Source organism: Halichoeres trimaculatus, unplaced genomic scaffold (assembly GCF_033239565.1).
Source record: "Halichoeres trimaculatus isolate MK-OKI-2021-1 unplaced genomic scaffold, fHalTri1.1 fHalTri1_scaffold_6, whole genome shotgun sequence".
NCBI lineage: Eukaryota > Metazoa > Chordata > Actinopteri > Labriformes > Labridae > Halichoeres > Halichoeres trimaculatus.
The window spans coordinates 453,592-467,729 of NW_027437184.1; the positions used below are offsets into that span (position 1 = coordinate 453,592).

Sequence of the window (14,138 nt, forward strand, 5' to 3'; positions counted from 1 at the left end):
ATTAAATACATCATTATGAAATGAATAATAACTAAATAACCCTTTTCAAGACCATGAAACTTTCTTGTAGACTCCACTGTTTGCAGCTCTCTCATTAACTTCACTGTGAAAACCAGAAAGTGAGCAGGCTGAGAAACCAAACTAACTAAGTCTCGTTCACGTGACCAGACTGAAATAAAAAGATCACAATGTGCCTCTTTGTTCAGGGGGAAAAATGTGGAGGCGGGCCGTGTTCGGCCCCCAGGCCATAGTTTGGGGACCACTGGTCCACAGCGTGATGGATGCTACATCATCCACTGCAGATAACAATGTTCAGTTCTTTAGTGTGTTTATGTGGTAATAGATATAAATGTGTTTGATGGTAAAATCTCAAATCCTTCAGTATAACACATTCATTTATTAGTGTATAAACTTCCAATGCTGTGTTCATGTCCAGTAGGAAAATCTCCTTCTCTTCAACTCCCTCACAGTCACAACGATGCGTTTAGGGACCTAAACATGGTACCTTTGATTTTACATAAACCAGTTCTTGGTGCTACAGACAGAATTCAGTCTGTACCTCCAAAACAACCAAATTCAGCACCAGCACCCATCCCTCGTGGAGACACCACCTCCACCTCCATCACCACCTGCTGCTTTTAGCTTAGCCTCAGAGGAAGACGGACACATTTTCACCTTTGTCGGGGTTAAAGGTTCATCTTACAGGATGAGGGGCCTCCTGTGTTTGCTGAAAAACAACAACATATTGGCGTAGACTCACTGTCAGACCTGAAAAAGAGGAGCAGGAGGAGAAGGAAGGAGAGACGGAAGGAGCAGGAGGTAAAGAAGGGATAGAGGGAGAGAGAAAAGCTGCGTTTCCACCAAGCAGTCCGGGTCGGTTCAGTACGGTTTGGGACGGTGTGGTTCAGTTAATCCTGATCCGTTTGCGTTTCCACAGCAAAGAGAGAGTGAGAGAAACGACTTTTTCTGTTTTTGTTTCTTTGTACTTTGATTTTTGACACTGAGGAAGTTTTAATGTGAGCTACTTTAGAGTTTAACTCAGTGATTTTCAGAGAGGAGGACTTTCACTTTTACAGGAGGAGATTTTAAATGAGATATCTGTACTTTTACTCAAGTATGGCTTTAAGGTACTTTACACACACACACACACACACACACACACACACACACACACACACACACACACACACACACACACACACACACACACACACACACACACACAGTGGGGATGACCTTAAAGGATCACAGGCTGATGGGAAACACACACCTGTGGCAGAGATGCTAAATGCCAACATGAGCAGGTGATAATGTGTCAGCGAGAGGATTCCTCTCCACAGGAAGTCTGTGACAGGAAGTCTGTGACAGGAAGTCTGAGACAGGAAGTGACCAGCACGACCAGAGCGTGATGGATGCCCTAACACAGGGAGGAGGAAGAGGAGGAGGAGGAGGAGGAGGAGGAGGAGGAGGAGGAGGAGGAGGAGGGAGCTTTAGTTTGTCAATACTCTTCTTTAAAATGCAGAAAGCTCCGTTCACAGCGAGGGATGATTTCTCCATAACCTGCACATCTCTGCCAAATCACCACCATCCATCTCTGTTTACACACACACACACACACACACACACACACACACACACACACACACACACACACACACACACACACACTTCATTCCCATCGCCTGCCCAGAGATGGAGCTGTTTGAGTCTCTGGACTCTCCTCTGAGTGGATCCGGATCCCCCGGGCTCTGAGGTTCTGGTCCACAGTCTGGATCCTGCTCCTCTTCGCTCCTCTTCCTGAGGAGGCACAGGGACAGAGCCTCCTTCTCTCCTCTCCTCTCCTCTCTCAGTCTCTCTCGGCTCCTCTCGGGTTCGCGCGCCTCCAACTCCACGCGCACGCGGGCACGTGTTGGTTATGCATGCCTCGCACGTGCACGCGCGCGCGCAGAGGCTGTATCGAGTCACATGCAGCGGTGTCGTCTGGCTCCGAGGGAAGGAGAGCAGCTTGAAATGATACTCCACCGGCTTCACAGCGGCATTAACCCCCCTCCACTTCCTGTTAGCATCATTAATGTTAGCATCATTATTACTGTTAGCATCATTAAAACACGCGCGCGCACCTGCAGCATCAGGTTAATGGAGGGAGGAGGAGGAGGAGGAGGAGGAGGAGGAAGGAGCTGGATCGTTTTCCTCCTCTGGTTGATTCAGATTCAGAGAAATTTATTTCTCACATGAATAAAAAGAGACATCCCGTCATGCCCCGCACTACTAATCACGCACATGTACTACTTTAACCACGCGTGAGGAGGCAACACACACACACACACACACACACACACACACACACACACACACACACACACACACACACACACACACACACACACTCACACGCTCACGTACACACAGTGAGGAAACGTTGCACTGCAGACAGACTGACGTGACTCCGCTGCCAGCTCACTCTGCTGCTCTGAGGAAAACAAACCTCCAGTCAGAATCAGAATAACACGACTTGTCAAAGCATCCTTAAATCAACAGCTGGGAGAAATATGACGCTTATGCAACCGCGCCGCGCTCCGAGCTGCAGAGCCACCACAGCCCTGTCCCCCTCCTGCTGAACGCAGCCCCTGGTGCTGCTGATGAAAATGTCCTCTGATTTGTAGTTTAACTTGAAATACGCAGATGACTACAGAAATATACGCTGGCTCTCATCAGCCCCGTTTCTCCGACCTCCCCTTGCAGATGCACGCAGCTCCGCGCTCCTCGCCGTGCTCAGCTCAGTGTTGAGCAGCAGCAGAATATTTGGCTGTAAACACAGACACGGTGCTGTGGGCTCCATGCGAAGCGCAGGCTTTTAGGACACGGTGAGTGCTGCACGGAGGTTTTCATCGCAGAGAGAGGCAGAGAGAGGCTCGGGCATCAGAGGAAGCGGGTGAGGAAACACCGTTTTCTCTTTTCTCTGAAGAAGGTGTCTCTTTTTTCTGCGTGTGTGCGCGCGTTTCCGAGCTGTGTCACCCATTCGTGTTTGACTGTTTTGTGCTTCATCAAACTGTCCTTGTCCGTGAGGGGTCTCGGTGCTGAGGCTGTTTTTGGTAAATGTGTCCTCACCCTCTCTGGACACCGTCACGTAGGAGTCAGACAGCTAGAGACAGCGCGGCGGATCAGACCCAAAGCAGGGATCCCTTCTGAAAAATAAGAGGATTTTTATTTAGCAGGCACTGGGAGAGATTAGGACGACAGCAGTGGAAGTTGGAGTGTGCTGCATATAAAATGGGCGGGCTGCTCTTTCTGTCAGGTTGGTACAGCCTCTTCTAAAATGAGCCGCTCTGCGCTGAGCTCAGGTCTCCGTGCGCTCGATGCACAGGCACCACACCGCGCTATTCCGACACACACCTCTCCACATTTGTTAGTTTAGGGCATTTCTGTGTTGTTGCTGACGGACTGGGAGAGTTGAACTCACCACAGCACCACCAATGAACAGTGAGAGAGACCTGCGCATATCGTCAGCAGCCGCTTCTCCAGCCTCCAGCTAGAATTCGTCAGATCTGAGATCACAGAGGATTTTTCTCATTCAGACCGGCTCGGAAGAGAGATATTCTGAAAAGTTTGAGGATATAGCCAGCGGACAGCGAATATAACCCCGACTCAGCTGCTGTAAGTGGTTCTGCTCCATTTTCTCGCCCTTTTCTCAGAAGGAGGAGAAGCAGAAGGGGAGAGAGGGGAGTCTCACTCGGATTTAGAGAGCGACGGGTTGTGCTGCTGGACGCCGCTAGAATCCAAGACCAGTTTTCCGGGGAGCAGGGGGAGTCTGCCGTCGAATCGGGACCGTGTGAGGTGATTTTTCTGACCGAACCGGATCCGTTCGAGGCTGTAACGGGCTGGGTCAGCACCACGGACAGCGCTCCGAGCCGAGCGGCATCATTTGCTTAACGAGGGTTGGAGCGCCGTGCGTGTGTTTCCGAGCAGCCTTTGCAGGGGGGGAGATGCCAGTTGCATGCTAAAACCGCTCTCCAGCTGATGATATGTTTAAATATCGTCGTGGAGACGGAGAGGGGGGGCATCTCCTCTGAATAACTTGGAAAGTGTGCTTATGTGCGGGATTTTCTCCTCCGTGCGTTAATCTGCATCATCCCCCTCCCTGCTCTGTCAAATCCTTGTCAACCAGCGGATTTGATTTGATTTTTATTTCATGTCAAGAGGGCACTGAGCGTCCCCTCCTCTCCGCTCCGCGCAGAGCACCTTGGAGCTCCACAGCAGGTCTGGCTGAGGTATTGTCTTCCTGGGAGGATTTTGCGAAATTCTGCTTTAGCGCGTTTTCCTCCGTGAAGTGGGAAAAACTGCTCACATCGATTGTGTCTTCATCGAAACGGACCATGAATCCGCGCGTTGTGTTTTGCATGCGCAATAGCGCAGGCTAATTGCACACATACTTCATGACCTGGCTGACATCATAGCGTAATGACTGAGGAGGAAGCGGCGCTGTGTTTGGGGGATTTGGGCTCATATTGCGGTATTGCGCGCTTCACATTGCAGGGTATTAACGGGGAGGCTGTGCACAGGTGCTACCAGCTCACACGGGCGGCTCTGTGCGCGGTGATGTGCTGCCTTGGTATGTCTTCTTCATCATTAATGCGCTACAGATGCAGCCGTCCTCCGCCGCGCGTCCTGAGCGGCGCGTCCTGAGCGGCGCGTCCTGAGCGGCAGCGACCAGAGCTGTTCCTCCCTGAGCAGAGACCTCCACCGGCCTCCCTCAGTCTGTGTCAGGGGCAGATAATTCACATGATGGTGTAGATGTTGGAGGGGGGGGGGGGGGGGGGGGGGGGGGGGGGGGGGGGGGCATGTAGCAGGGCCGTGCGGGTTGATTCATGCGCTGTCAGTGAACGCGTGAGGCGCGTTAAGGAGCAAAAACCTCCATAAAACATCTCATCTCGAGGTCCTCACTCCTCACAGCTCCTCCACCTCCTCCACTTCTGCTGCATGTTTGTTGACACTGGCTGTGGTGACATGTTTGTGTGTGTGTGGGGGTTCCTGGGGGGGCCTCAGCCTCCTCTGACCTGCTGATGATGCTCATCTCTGCCTCCTTCTCTCCTCCTCTCTCTGACCTCCAGCTGTGAAAGGTCCTCATACTGCAGCCATGTGTGGACGGAGCAGGACGGCCTTCCTGTGTCTGTGGGCTTGCTTGCTGGCCGCCAACAGCGTGCTGGGTGGGAAGAGGTAAGACGCAGCTTCAGCTTGCAGATGCATGGATCTGTGCTCCCCATGGAAGACGCTCAAACTGCTGTGAGCAAATCCAAGGTCAAAGTTTGGTGCTAGAAAAATGTTCTCGTTGATTTTTGAGTCAAAAACTTCAAATCTTCCTTGAAACTTTCTCTGGTTTCTTTCATGACAACAGAATCTGCAACAAAGGATTGTGTAAATGTTGCTTAAACCTCATCGGGAACATTTTTAACTCAGCTTGTTTCAAACATTCAGACTTTTTTTGGTCTTTGTGCTTAAAATCTGGTGAACTGGCTTTAAACGACGTCAAACAGCACAGTGTGCAGCAGTTTATCACCTGTAGGCTCTTCTTTGAGCCTAACCTTTGTTTTTAGAGCCTGTTCAGTGTGTTTCTGAGTGCAGCTTCCTCACAGCTCAAAGCTGCATGCAGGGAGTAAGACGTGAAACACCGAGCGTGGAGACCAGGAGCAGAAACCGTTGGTTGGTTCTGCAGACCTGTGGCACAGCATCCTCATCCTCAGTCTGCAGATCTGCATGCTCATACTCTGAGTGTGTGTGTGTGTGTGTGTGTGTGTGTGTGTGAGTGTGTGTCCCTCAGTGGTATTTGGCACACACTTGTGCACATGTGTCAGTGACAGTGGCTGCAGGGACAGTAGGCTCCGTGTACAGACACTCTCCTCAATGTCAGCTGGGATGTGTTGGATGTCACCGAACCAGAAGCAGACGTGCAGTGAGGGAGAGGGCCGTGATTGGATGAGAGATGACAGCAATAAGATCCTCTGTCATGTGACTGCAGCTGCATTAATTCCCACATGATTCAAACGCCGGGCAGGCCGGCGTGCAGCAGAACGCAGAGCCGCAGAGCCGGGAACGCTCCGGCTGCTCTGAGGAGCTCTGGCAGTGAATAAACACGCAGGAGAGACGGTCCCAGGAGTGAGAGTCGAGGCCGGGAAGTCGGATCCATCTGCTGCACGTCGTTTGGTTCTGGAGGAGAAAGTGATGGGATCTCACTCACTGCTCGGTGAATTATTCAGAGAGCTGTCAGAGCTGCTCCACTCCAGCTCCGACGTCTGGAGACGGGCCATATTTCTCCTCCCTGTGACAGCCACAAACATCCACGCCGCGCAGCACAGCGCAGCACAGCGCAGCGCAGCGCAGGGTCCACGCTGCAGAGCACAGATGGAATGTGTCCTATTTCCAGGGTAACGGCGGCGTTACTGCGGGCTGCTCTGGTCCTGGTTTCACACGTAAGGAGAGGGAACGATGGAGGGTCGGCTGACTGCACGTTAAAACACGGACGAGCTGTCAGCGCTAACCTGCAAAGCAATTATCACCCAAAGAGTCCTCCTCCTTCTCTTCCTCATCTTCATCCTCTCCTTTTGAAGTCAAATGCTGAATCACACACACACACACACACACACTCACACACACCTTGAGGGATTTGAACAGGACACGGTAATCAGGGAGACCTAGCTCTCTGCTACAGTATGTTTCCAACCAGAGAAATTGCCTTATAATTAGATCTCCCAGTGACGGAGTGTGTGAGTGTGTGTGTGAGTGTGTGAGTGTGTGTGTGAGAGTGTGTGTGAGGGCTGTTGCTGTTCAGATGACCTGTAGATGGGGGTGGTGTACAGTGTTTTATGAGGAGGTGGCCCCTGGCTGAGGAACATGTGTATTACTCCTCAGCACCTTTTCCCTCCCTACATCCTTTCCTTCTCTCCTTCTTTCCTCATCATACCACCTCAAACCTTCCTCTGCTCGTTTCCTAAAAACAAAAACCATCTCTGAGGAGCGAGGGTGGAAGATGTTCTTGTGTAAAAACCAGATTTTCTCTGAGGTTGGGGTGAGAGTTTGACTTTAAAATCCAGATGGAGAAATGTTTGGTTTTCACCAGTTTGGGTTTTCCTCCTCGTGTTTAACGTGATTTAATTATTGTTAAACGAGCCGAGGGACACGAAGCTTGTTTCCTCTGTTTACAAGCCGGCTGTAAGACCTCAGGGCACGCCAAGAAAAAAGAGTTCGGCGTCGAGATGTGGTTTGGTAAACTGGAAATGCAGGCAGCAGGGAAAGGCTGTGCTTTAATTTCTGATTTTGATTTTTGATATTTGCTCATGATCAGCTCCTCAGACCTGACGGAGACGGATTAATGATTGTTTGAGGATTGAGATTGTTTCAAAGCCGTTACCTTCAGAGTCGGGTTTTAAAGCGCTGGCTCTGCTCTCCACAGATTTGTTTGTTTGTTGGCAGATAGAGCGCGCTGCTCGCAGAGAGACTCACGTTAACCCTTTCAAAGCCATCCACTCCTGGCGTGGTTGGCGCGGCCCTCTTTTCTCCACAGGCAGACTGTTTGGAAACCTCACAGCTGTGGGATCTGCTTCAGACCCTCAGCTCTGAGCCGCGTCTTGTTCCTCACCTCATCCCAACCTCTGCCTTTCATCCTCCTCCTCCATCTCCATCTCCATCCGTCGTTCCTCTGGAGCTCCTCAGGTCCCCGCTAACTCATCTCCATAACCTCCTCCTCTCCTTGGAGCAGTTTCCAAACATATACAATCAAACCATACACCACTGGTAGAAAAAGGGGGCGGGGTTAATTGCACAGCGGCGCTGGATGCTCAGAGACTTTCATCTGATTGTTATCAGCGTTCATGCAAACATATGCAGGCTGAGTACACAGGCCGGCGTGTGCACACAGCTCCTGAGCGCAGAGTGTGTCGGCATTAAATCAGGTAAACACACACACACACACACACACACACACACACACACACACACACACACACACACGCTCCGGTGGCGTCCCTGCTCACAATTAAGGCCCTCGCTCCTGATTATGAGAGCGTTAAAATATTTATGCAGAGATGCAGCAAACGGCGCTCCCTCCATCGCTGATTGTGATTGTTTTGGGCGTCGCTCGAAGCGTTTGGGTTCATGTTCAGGGAGCGCGCTCAGCAGAGCCGGTGTGGTCTGTAAGAAACCAGATTATGGTGGAAAAACTGCAGACTGGGTCCTTTTTCAATCCCTGAGATTAACACTTGTTGGTGTGTGTGGATGGATGGACTGGGTTTGGTTTGGCGCCTGTAGCTAACACTGCTAACACGCTAACACTGCAAAAACTGGAATTTTACCAAGTGTTTTTGATTTATTTTGGTAAAAACTGTCTGATTATACGTGATATTAGCAAAGTGTTTGTTTAGAGTCAGTTAATTTGCATATAAAGCTGATTCATACAGTCATGTTTAGTTATTTATGCTTTTATATCCTATTTTATTTATTATTTATCAGCTCTTTTAGCACAAAGAGGAGAGCTGAGCCCAAATTTATGTGTGCTTCTGTACTGTGTACTACCATTAAATGACAATAAAGACTGATCGAATCGAATCGAATCAAATCATGATATTAGCCATATTCATGTGACCAGAAAAAAAGTCCTGTAACACTTGTTGGTGTGTGTGTGGATGGATGGACTGGGCTTGGTTTGGCGCCTTTAGCTAACGCTAAGCTAACGCTAACACTGCAAAAACTGGAATTTTATCAAGTGTTTTTGTTTTGTTTTAGTAAAAACTGTCTGATTATACTTGATATTAGCAAAGTGTTCATTTATTGTCAGTTAATTTGCATATATAGCTGGTGTTTAGTTATTTATAATTTAATATTCTATTTTATTTATTATTTATCATCTTTTAGCACAAAGAGGAGAGCTGTGCCCAAATGTATCTGTGCTTCTGTACTGTGTCCTACCGTTAAATGACAATAAAGACTGATCGAATTGAATCGAATCAATCGAATCAAATCAATCGAATCAAAATGTTTCAAGTTTTTAAAAGATAAAATAAGGTCTTAATTGCTGTAAGAAGTAAAATAAAAAATCTGCCAGTGGAAAAAGAAAATTTTGCTTAAAAATTTGCTCAAAACTAAAATAATTTTTTAATAAAGGAAACTTTTCTAACCTGAAAACAGACATTTTTCTGGACTGCTCAGGTGAATGTGGCTCAGATTGAGTCTAAAAAGACATTTTCACCTCAAATTAAGACAAAAACACTTGATCAGGTTTCAGTTTTTGGGGTGAACTTCCTCCTGTGTAAATGTACGAATCATGGCGCCGCTTTAACAGAAGATTCACAAAGTTTCGTGGTCCATGTTTCCCTGGCTGTGCTCCACGGCGCCTCCTGTGCTCCACGGCGCCTCCTGTGCTCCTCGTGCTGGTGAGCACGGCCATCTCGCTGACTTCAGAGCTCTGCTCCTGTGTTTCTGTGTTCCTCTCCTCTCTGATTCATCGCTCGTTTGCAGAGCGTCTGTGAACTCTCCTGGCAGCTGGGATCATGGTTTTTGGGCTGGAGCTGTGACGACTTTAAACCTCCTTCTCCTCTGCTTCTTTGCCAGCTCCGGGCAGAACGGCATGACGGATGAGCAGAAAGATAACACCACAGTGTTCACCAAGATCTTAGACAGCCTTCTGGATGGATACGACAACCGCCTCAGGCCAGGACTGGGAGGTCAGTGAACCCGGGTCGTTGCATGTCCTCCGTCCCTCGTGGTGACTGTTGGTTTGTCTTCCCTGCAAACATTTATTTATGTTTTAAAAAGTTTCCTCTTTGCTGATCTGCTGCTGGAAAAAGTGAGAATCAGATCCAGGGGGTGATAATTAAAAGATAGAATCAGACTCTCGTTTTTCACCTGCTGCTTTTGTGAAGCCGTATTGTCACAACGCTGAAAGAAAACCAGCTACCGTCATTTTTATTGAAGGGGGGGGGGGCTCCTTTTCACGCTATTATCAACCAACCATTGTTAGAGAGGGAGACAAAATGGCAGGAACAGAGAAAAGAGGAGGAAACAGGAGAGATAATGTGAGAAGCGGCGTGTGAAGGACGGCGAGGCTGCGCAGCGTGATGCAGCAGGCGTCAAACAGACAGATGAAGAGAAACACGCAGCCTGCTTCCAGCTCAACTGCAGAGGAGAGAATTATGGATTATGATGGTATCATTCATACATCATGCTGTCACATTTCACACACACACACACACACACATACACACTCACACACAGCAGCCCTGACACCACCTGAGTGGACCGTCAGTGGACGTGTTTCCTCTCAGTGTCACAGACGCAGCGCAGCATATTTTCCCTAACAGCAAACGTTTATTAAGAGGCTGGAGCAGCCAACAGGAAGTGGAGCTGACACTCAGCCAATAGCAGCAGAAACGGTTATCGACGTCCAAAACGAGCGCTTTTATGCTTTATTTTCCCTGTGTGTGTGTGTGTGTGTGTGTGTGTGTGTGTGTGTGTGTGTGTGTGTGTGTGTGTGTGTGTGTGTGTGTGTGTGTGTGTGTGTGTGTGTGTGTGTGTGTGAGTGTGTGTGTGTGAGCTGATCAGGCCATAGCCAGGTGGGTTTGTATTAACAGGTAGTTAGGGGCTAATGAATGCGCTGATAGTCACTCACTCTGCCAATTTCCTGCTTCAACAGAGCGTGTAACCGAAGTCAAGACTGACATTTTCGTGACCAGCATCGGGCCGGTTTCGGACCACGACATGGTGAGACTCTTTCTGCCTCTTTAAATGTCACCAGTTTCCCTCCACCCTCCACCCTCCACCCCCATCCTCCTTCCTCAACCCTCCTCTGGTGGTTGGTCCCTCCGCTCTCTGAGCACAGAGATGATCATTAATGTGATGCTTTGTTCTGTTAACGCCTGATGTGTTCATGAAGCTGTCACATGTTGGATGCTGTTGGATGGTTTGTGTGGTGTTTAATGATGTATGGTGTTGGATGTCAGATGCTGTAGGGTGGTGCTGTTGGATGCTGTTGGATGGTGCTGTTGGATGCTGTTGGGTGGTGTTGGATGCTGTTGGATGCGGTTGTATGGTGTTGGATGTCGGATGCTGTTGGACGGTGATGGATGCTGTCGGATGCTGTTGGACGGTGATGGATGCTGTTGGATGGTGTTGGATGCTGTCTGATGCTGTTGGATGCTGTTGGATGCTGTTGGATGGTGCTGGATGTGGTTAGAAAGTGTCTGCTGCTGTTGGATTCTATTAGATGGTGTTGGATGGTGTTGGATGGTGTTGGATGGTGTTGGATGGTGATGGGTGCTGTTGGATGGTGTTAAATGGTGTTGGATGCTGTTGGATGGTGCTGTGTGGTTATGAGCGTGGTGCTGCCATACAGCTGCATGTGATCAAACACTGTTAAGCTGAATCTGTTTGTTGGATGGTGTTGGATGGTGTTGGATGGTGTTAAATGGTGTTGGATGCTGTTGGATGGTGATGGATGTTGTTAGATGAATATTGTGGGATGTTGTTAGATGGTGTTGGATGGTGATGGATGGTGTTGGATGGTGTTGGATGGTCTCGGATGGTGATGGATGGTGTCTGATGGTGTTGGTTGGTGTTGGATGGTGTTGGATGGTGATGGATGATGGTGGATGGTGTCTGATGTTGTTGGATGCTGTTCGATGTGTTGGATGGTGTTGGATGGTGTTGGATGTTGTTGGATGCTGTTGATGGTGTTGGATGCTGTTGGATGTTGTCGGATGCTGTTGGATGCTGTTGGATGTTGTCGGATGCTGTTGATGGTGTTGGATGCTGTTGGAGGCTGTTGGATGTTGTTGGATGCTGTTGGATGGTGTTGGATGCTGTAGGATGGTGTTGGATGCTGTTGGATGCTGTTGGATGCTGTTGGATGCTGTTGGATGTTGTTGGATGCTGTTGGATGCTGTTGGATGCTGTTGGATGCTGTCGGATGCTGTTGGATGTTGTTGGATGCTGTTGATGGTGTTGGATGCTGTGTGGTTATGGTTGCGGCGCTGGAAAAACAGTGTCAGGCTGAATCTGTTTGTTAGATGCTGTTGGATGGAGTTTGATGTCAGCTGCTGTTGGATGTTGTTGGATGCTGTTGGATGTTGTTGGATGCTGTTGGATGTTGTTGGATGCTGTTGGATGTTGTTGGATGTTGTTGGATGCTGTTGGATGCTGTTGGATGCTGTTGGATGGTGTTGGATGCTGTTGGATGTTGTCGGATGCTGTTGGATGCTGTTGGATGTTGTCGGATGCTGTTGATGGTGTTGGATGGTGTTGGATGCTGTTGGATGTTGTTGGATGCAATTGGATGCTGTTGGATGGTGTTGGATGCTGTTGGATGCTGTTGGATGCTGTTGGATGCTGTTGGATGCTGTTGGATGCTGTTGGATGTTGTTGGATGCTGTTGATGGTGTTGGATGCTGTGTGGTTATGGTTGCGGCGCTGGATAAACGGTGTCAGGCTGAATCTGTTTGTTAGATGCTGTTGGATGGAGTTTGATGTCAGCTGCTGTTGGATGTTGTTGGATGCTGTTGGATGTTGTTGGATACTGTTGGATGTTGTTGGATGCTGTTGGATGTTGTTGGATGGTGATGGATGGTGTTGGATGGTGTTGGATGGAGTTGGATGTTGTTGGATGCTGTTGGATGCTGTTGGATGGTGTTGGATGCTGTTGGATGCTGTTGGATGCTGTTGGATGCTGTTGGATGCTGTTGGATGTTGTTGGATGCTGTTGATGGTGTTGGATGCTGTGTGGTTATGGTTGCGGCGCTGGATAAAAGGTGTCAGGCTGAATCTGTTTGTTAGATGCTGTTGGATGGAGTTTGATGTCAGCTGCTGTTGGATGTTGTTGGATGCTGTTGGATGTTGTTGGATGCTGTTGGATGTTGTTGGATGCTGTTGGATGTTGTTGGATGGTGATGGATGGTGTTGGATGGTGTTGGATGCTGCTGAATGTGTTTGTTGGATGGTGTATGATGCTGTTGGATGCTGTCGGATGGTGATGGATGGTGTTGTATGGTGTTGGATGGTGTTGGATGCTGTTGGATGTTGTTGGATGGTGATGGATGGTGTTGGATGCTGTTGGATGGTGTTGGATGCTGTTGGATGCTGTTGGATGCTGTTGGATGATGTTGGATGGTGTTGGATGCTGTTGGATGCTGTTGGATGCTCCTGGATGATGTTGGATGGTGTTGGATGGTGTTGGATGGTGTTGGATGCTGTTGGATGCTGTTGGATGTTGTTGGATGCTGTTGGATGGTATTGGATGGTGTTGGATGCTGTTGGATGCTATTGGATGCTGTTGGATGCTGTTGGATAGTGTTGGATGGTGTTGGATGATGTTGGATGGTGTTGGAAGGTGTTGGAAGGTGTTGGATGCTGTTGGATGCTGTTGGATGCTGTTGGATGGAGTTGGATGGTGTTGGATTTTGTTGGATGCTGTTGGATGCTGTTGGATGGAGTTGGATGGTGTTGGATTTTGTTGGATGCTGTTGGATGCTGTTGGATGCTGTTGGATGGAGTTGGATGGTGTTGGATTTTGTTGGATGCTGTTGGATGCTGTTGGATGCTGTTGGATGCTGTCGGATGCTGTTGGATGTTGTTGGATGCTGTTGATGGTGTTGGATGCTGTGTGGTTATGGTTGCGGCGCTGGATAAACAGTGTCATGCTGAATCTGTTTGTTAGATGCTGTTGGATGGAGTTTGATGTCAGCTGCTGTTGGATGTTGTTGGATGCTGTTGGATGTTGTTGGATGCTGTTGGATGTTGTTGGATGCTGTTGGATGTTGTTGGATGTTGTTGGATGCTGTTGGATGCTGTTGGATGCTGTTGATGGTGTTGGATGCTGTTGGATGTTGTCGGATGCTGTTGGATGCTGTTGGATGTTGTCGGATGCTGTTGATGGTGTTGGATGCTGTTGGATGCTGTTGGATGTTGTTGGATGCTGTTGGATGCTGTTGGATGGTGTTGGATGCTGTTGGATGCTGTTGGATGCTGTTGGATGCTGTTGGATGCTGTTGGATGTTGTTGGATGCTGTTGATGGTGTTGGATGCTGTGTGGTTATGGTTGCGGCGCTGGATAAAAGGTGTCAGGCTGAATCTGTTTGTTAGATGCTGTTGGATGGAGTTTG

At 48.9% G+C, this 14,138-nt stretch overlaps 1 protein-coding gene across 5 annotated transcripts in view; it reads left to right on the forward strand.

Moving 5' to 3' along the window:
• The first annotated feature begins 2,470 nt into the window (after positions 1-2,470).
• Positions 2,471-14,138, forward strand: part of gabra1 (gamma-aminobutyric acid type A receptor subunit alpha1) — a 58,486-nt gene continuing 46,818 nt past the window's right edge. Inside the window, exons 1-4 of one of the 5 annotated variants that reach the window (XM_074671816.1) lie at positions 2,471-2,932; positions 5,109-5,214; positions 9,598-9,710; positions 10,679-10,746. In XM_074671816.1, the coding sequence (XP_074527917.1) occupies positions 5,135-5,214; positions 9,598-9,710; positions 10,679-10,746 (261 nt within the window). In that variant the 5' untranslated portion in view covers positions 2,471-2,932; positions 5,109-5,134. The other 4 variants (XM_074671814.1, XM_074671815.1, XM_074671817.1 and 1 more) reach the window with 4 other exon arrangements.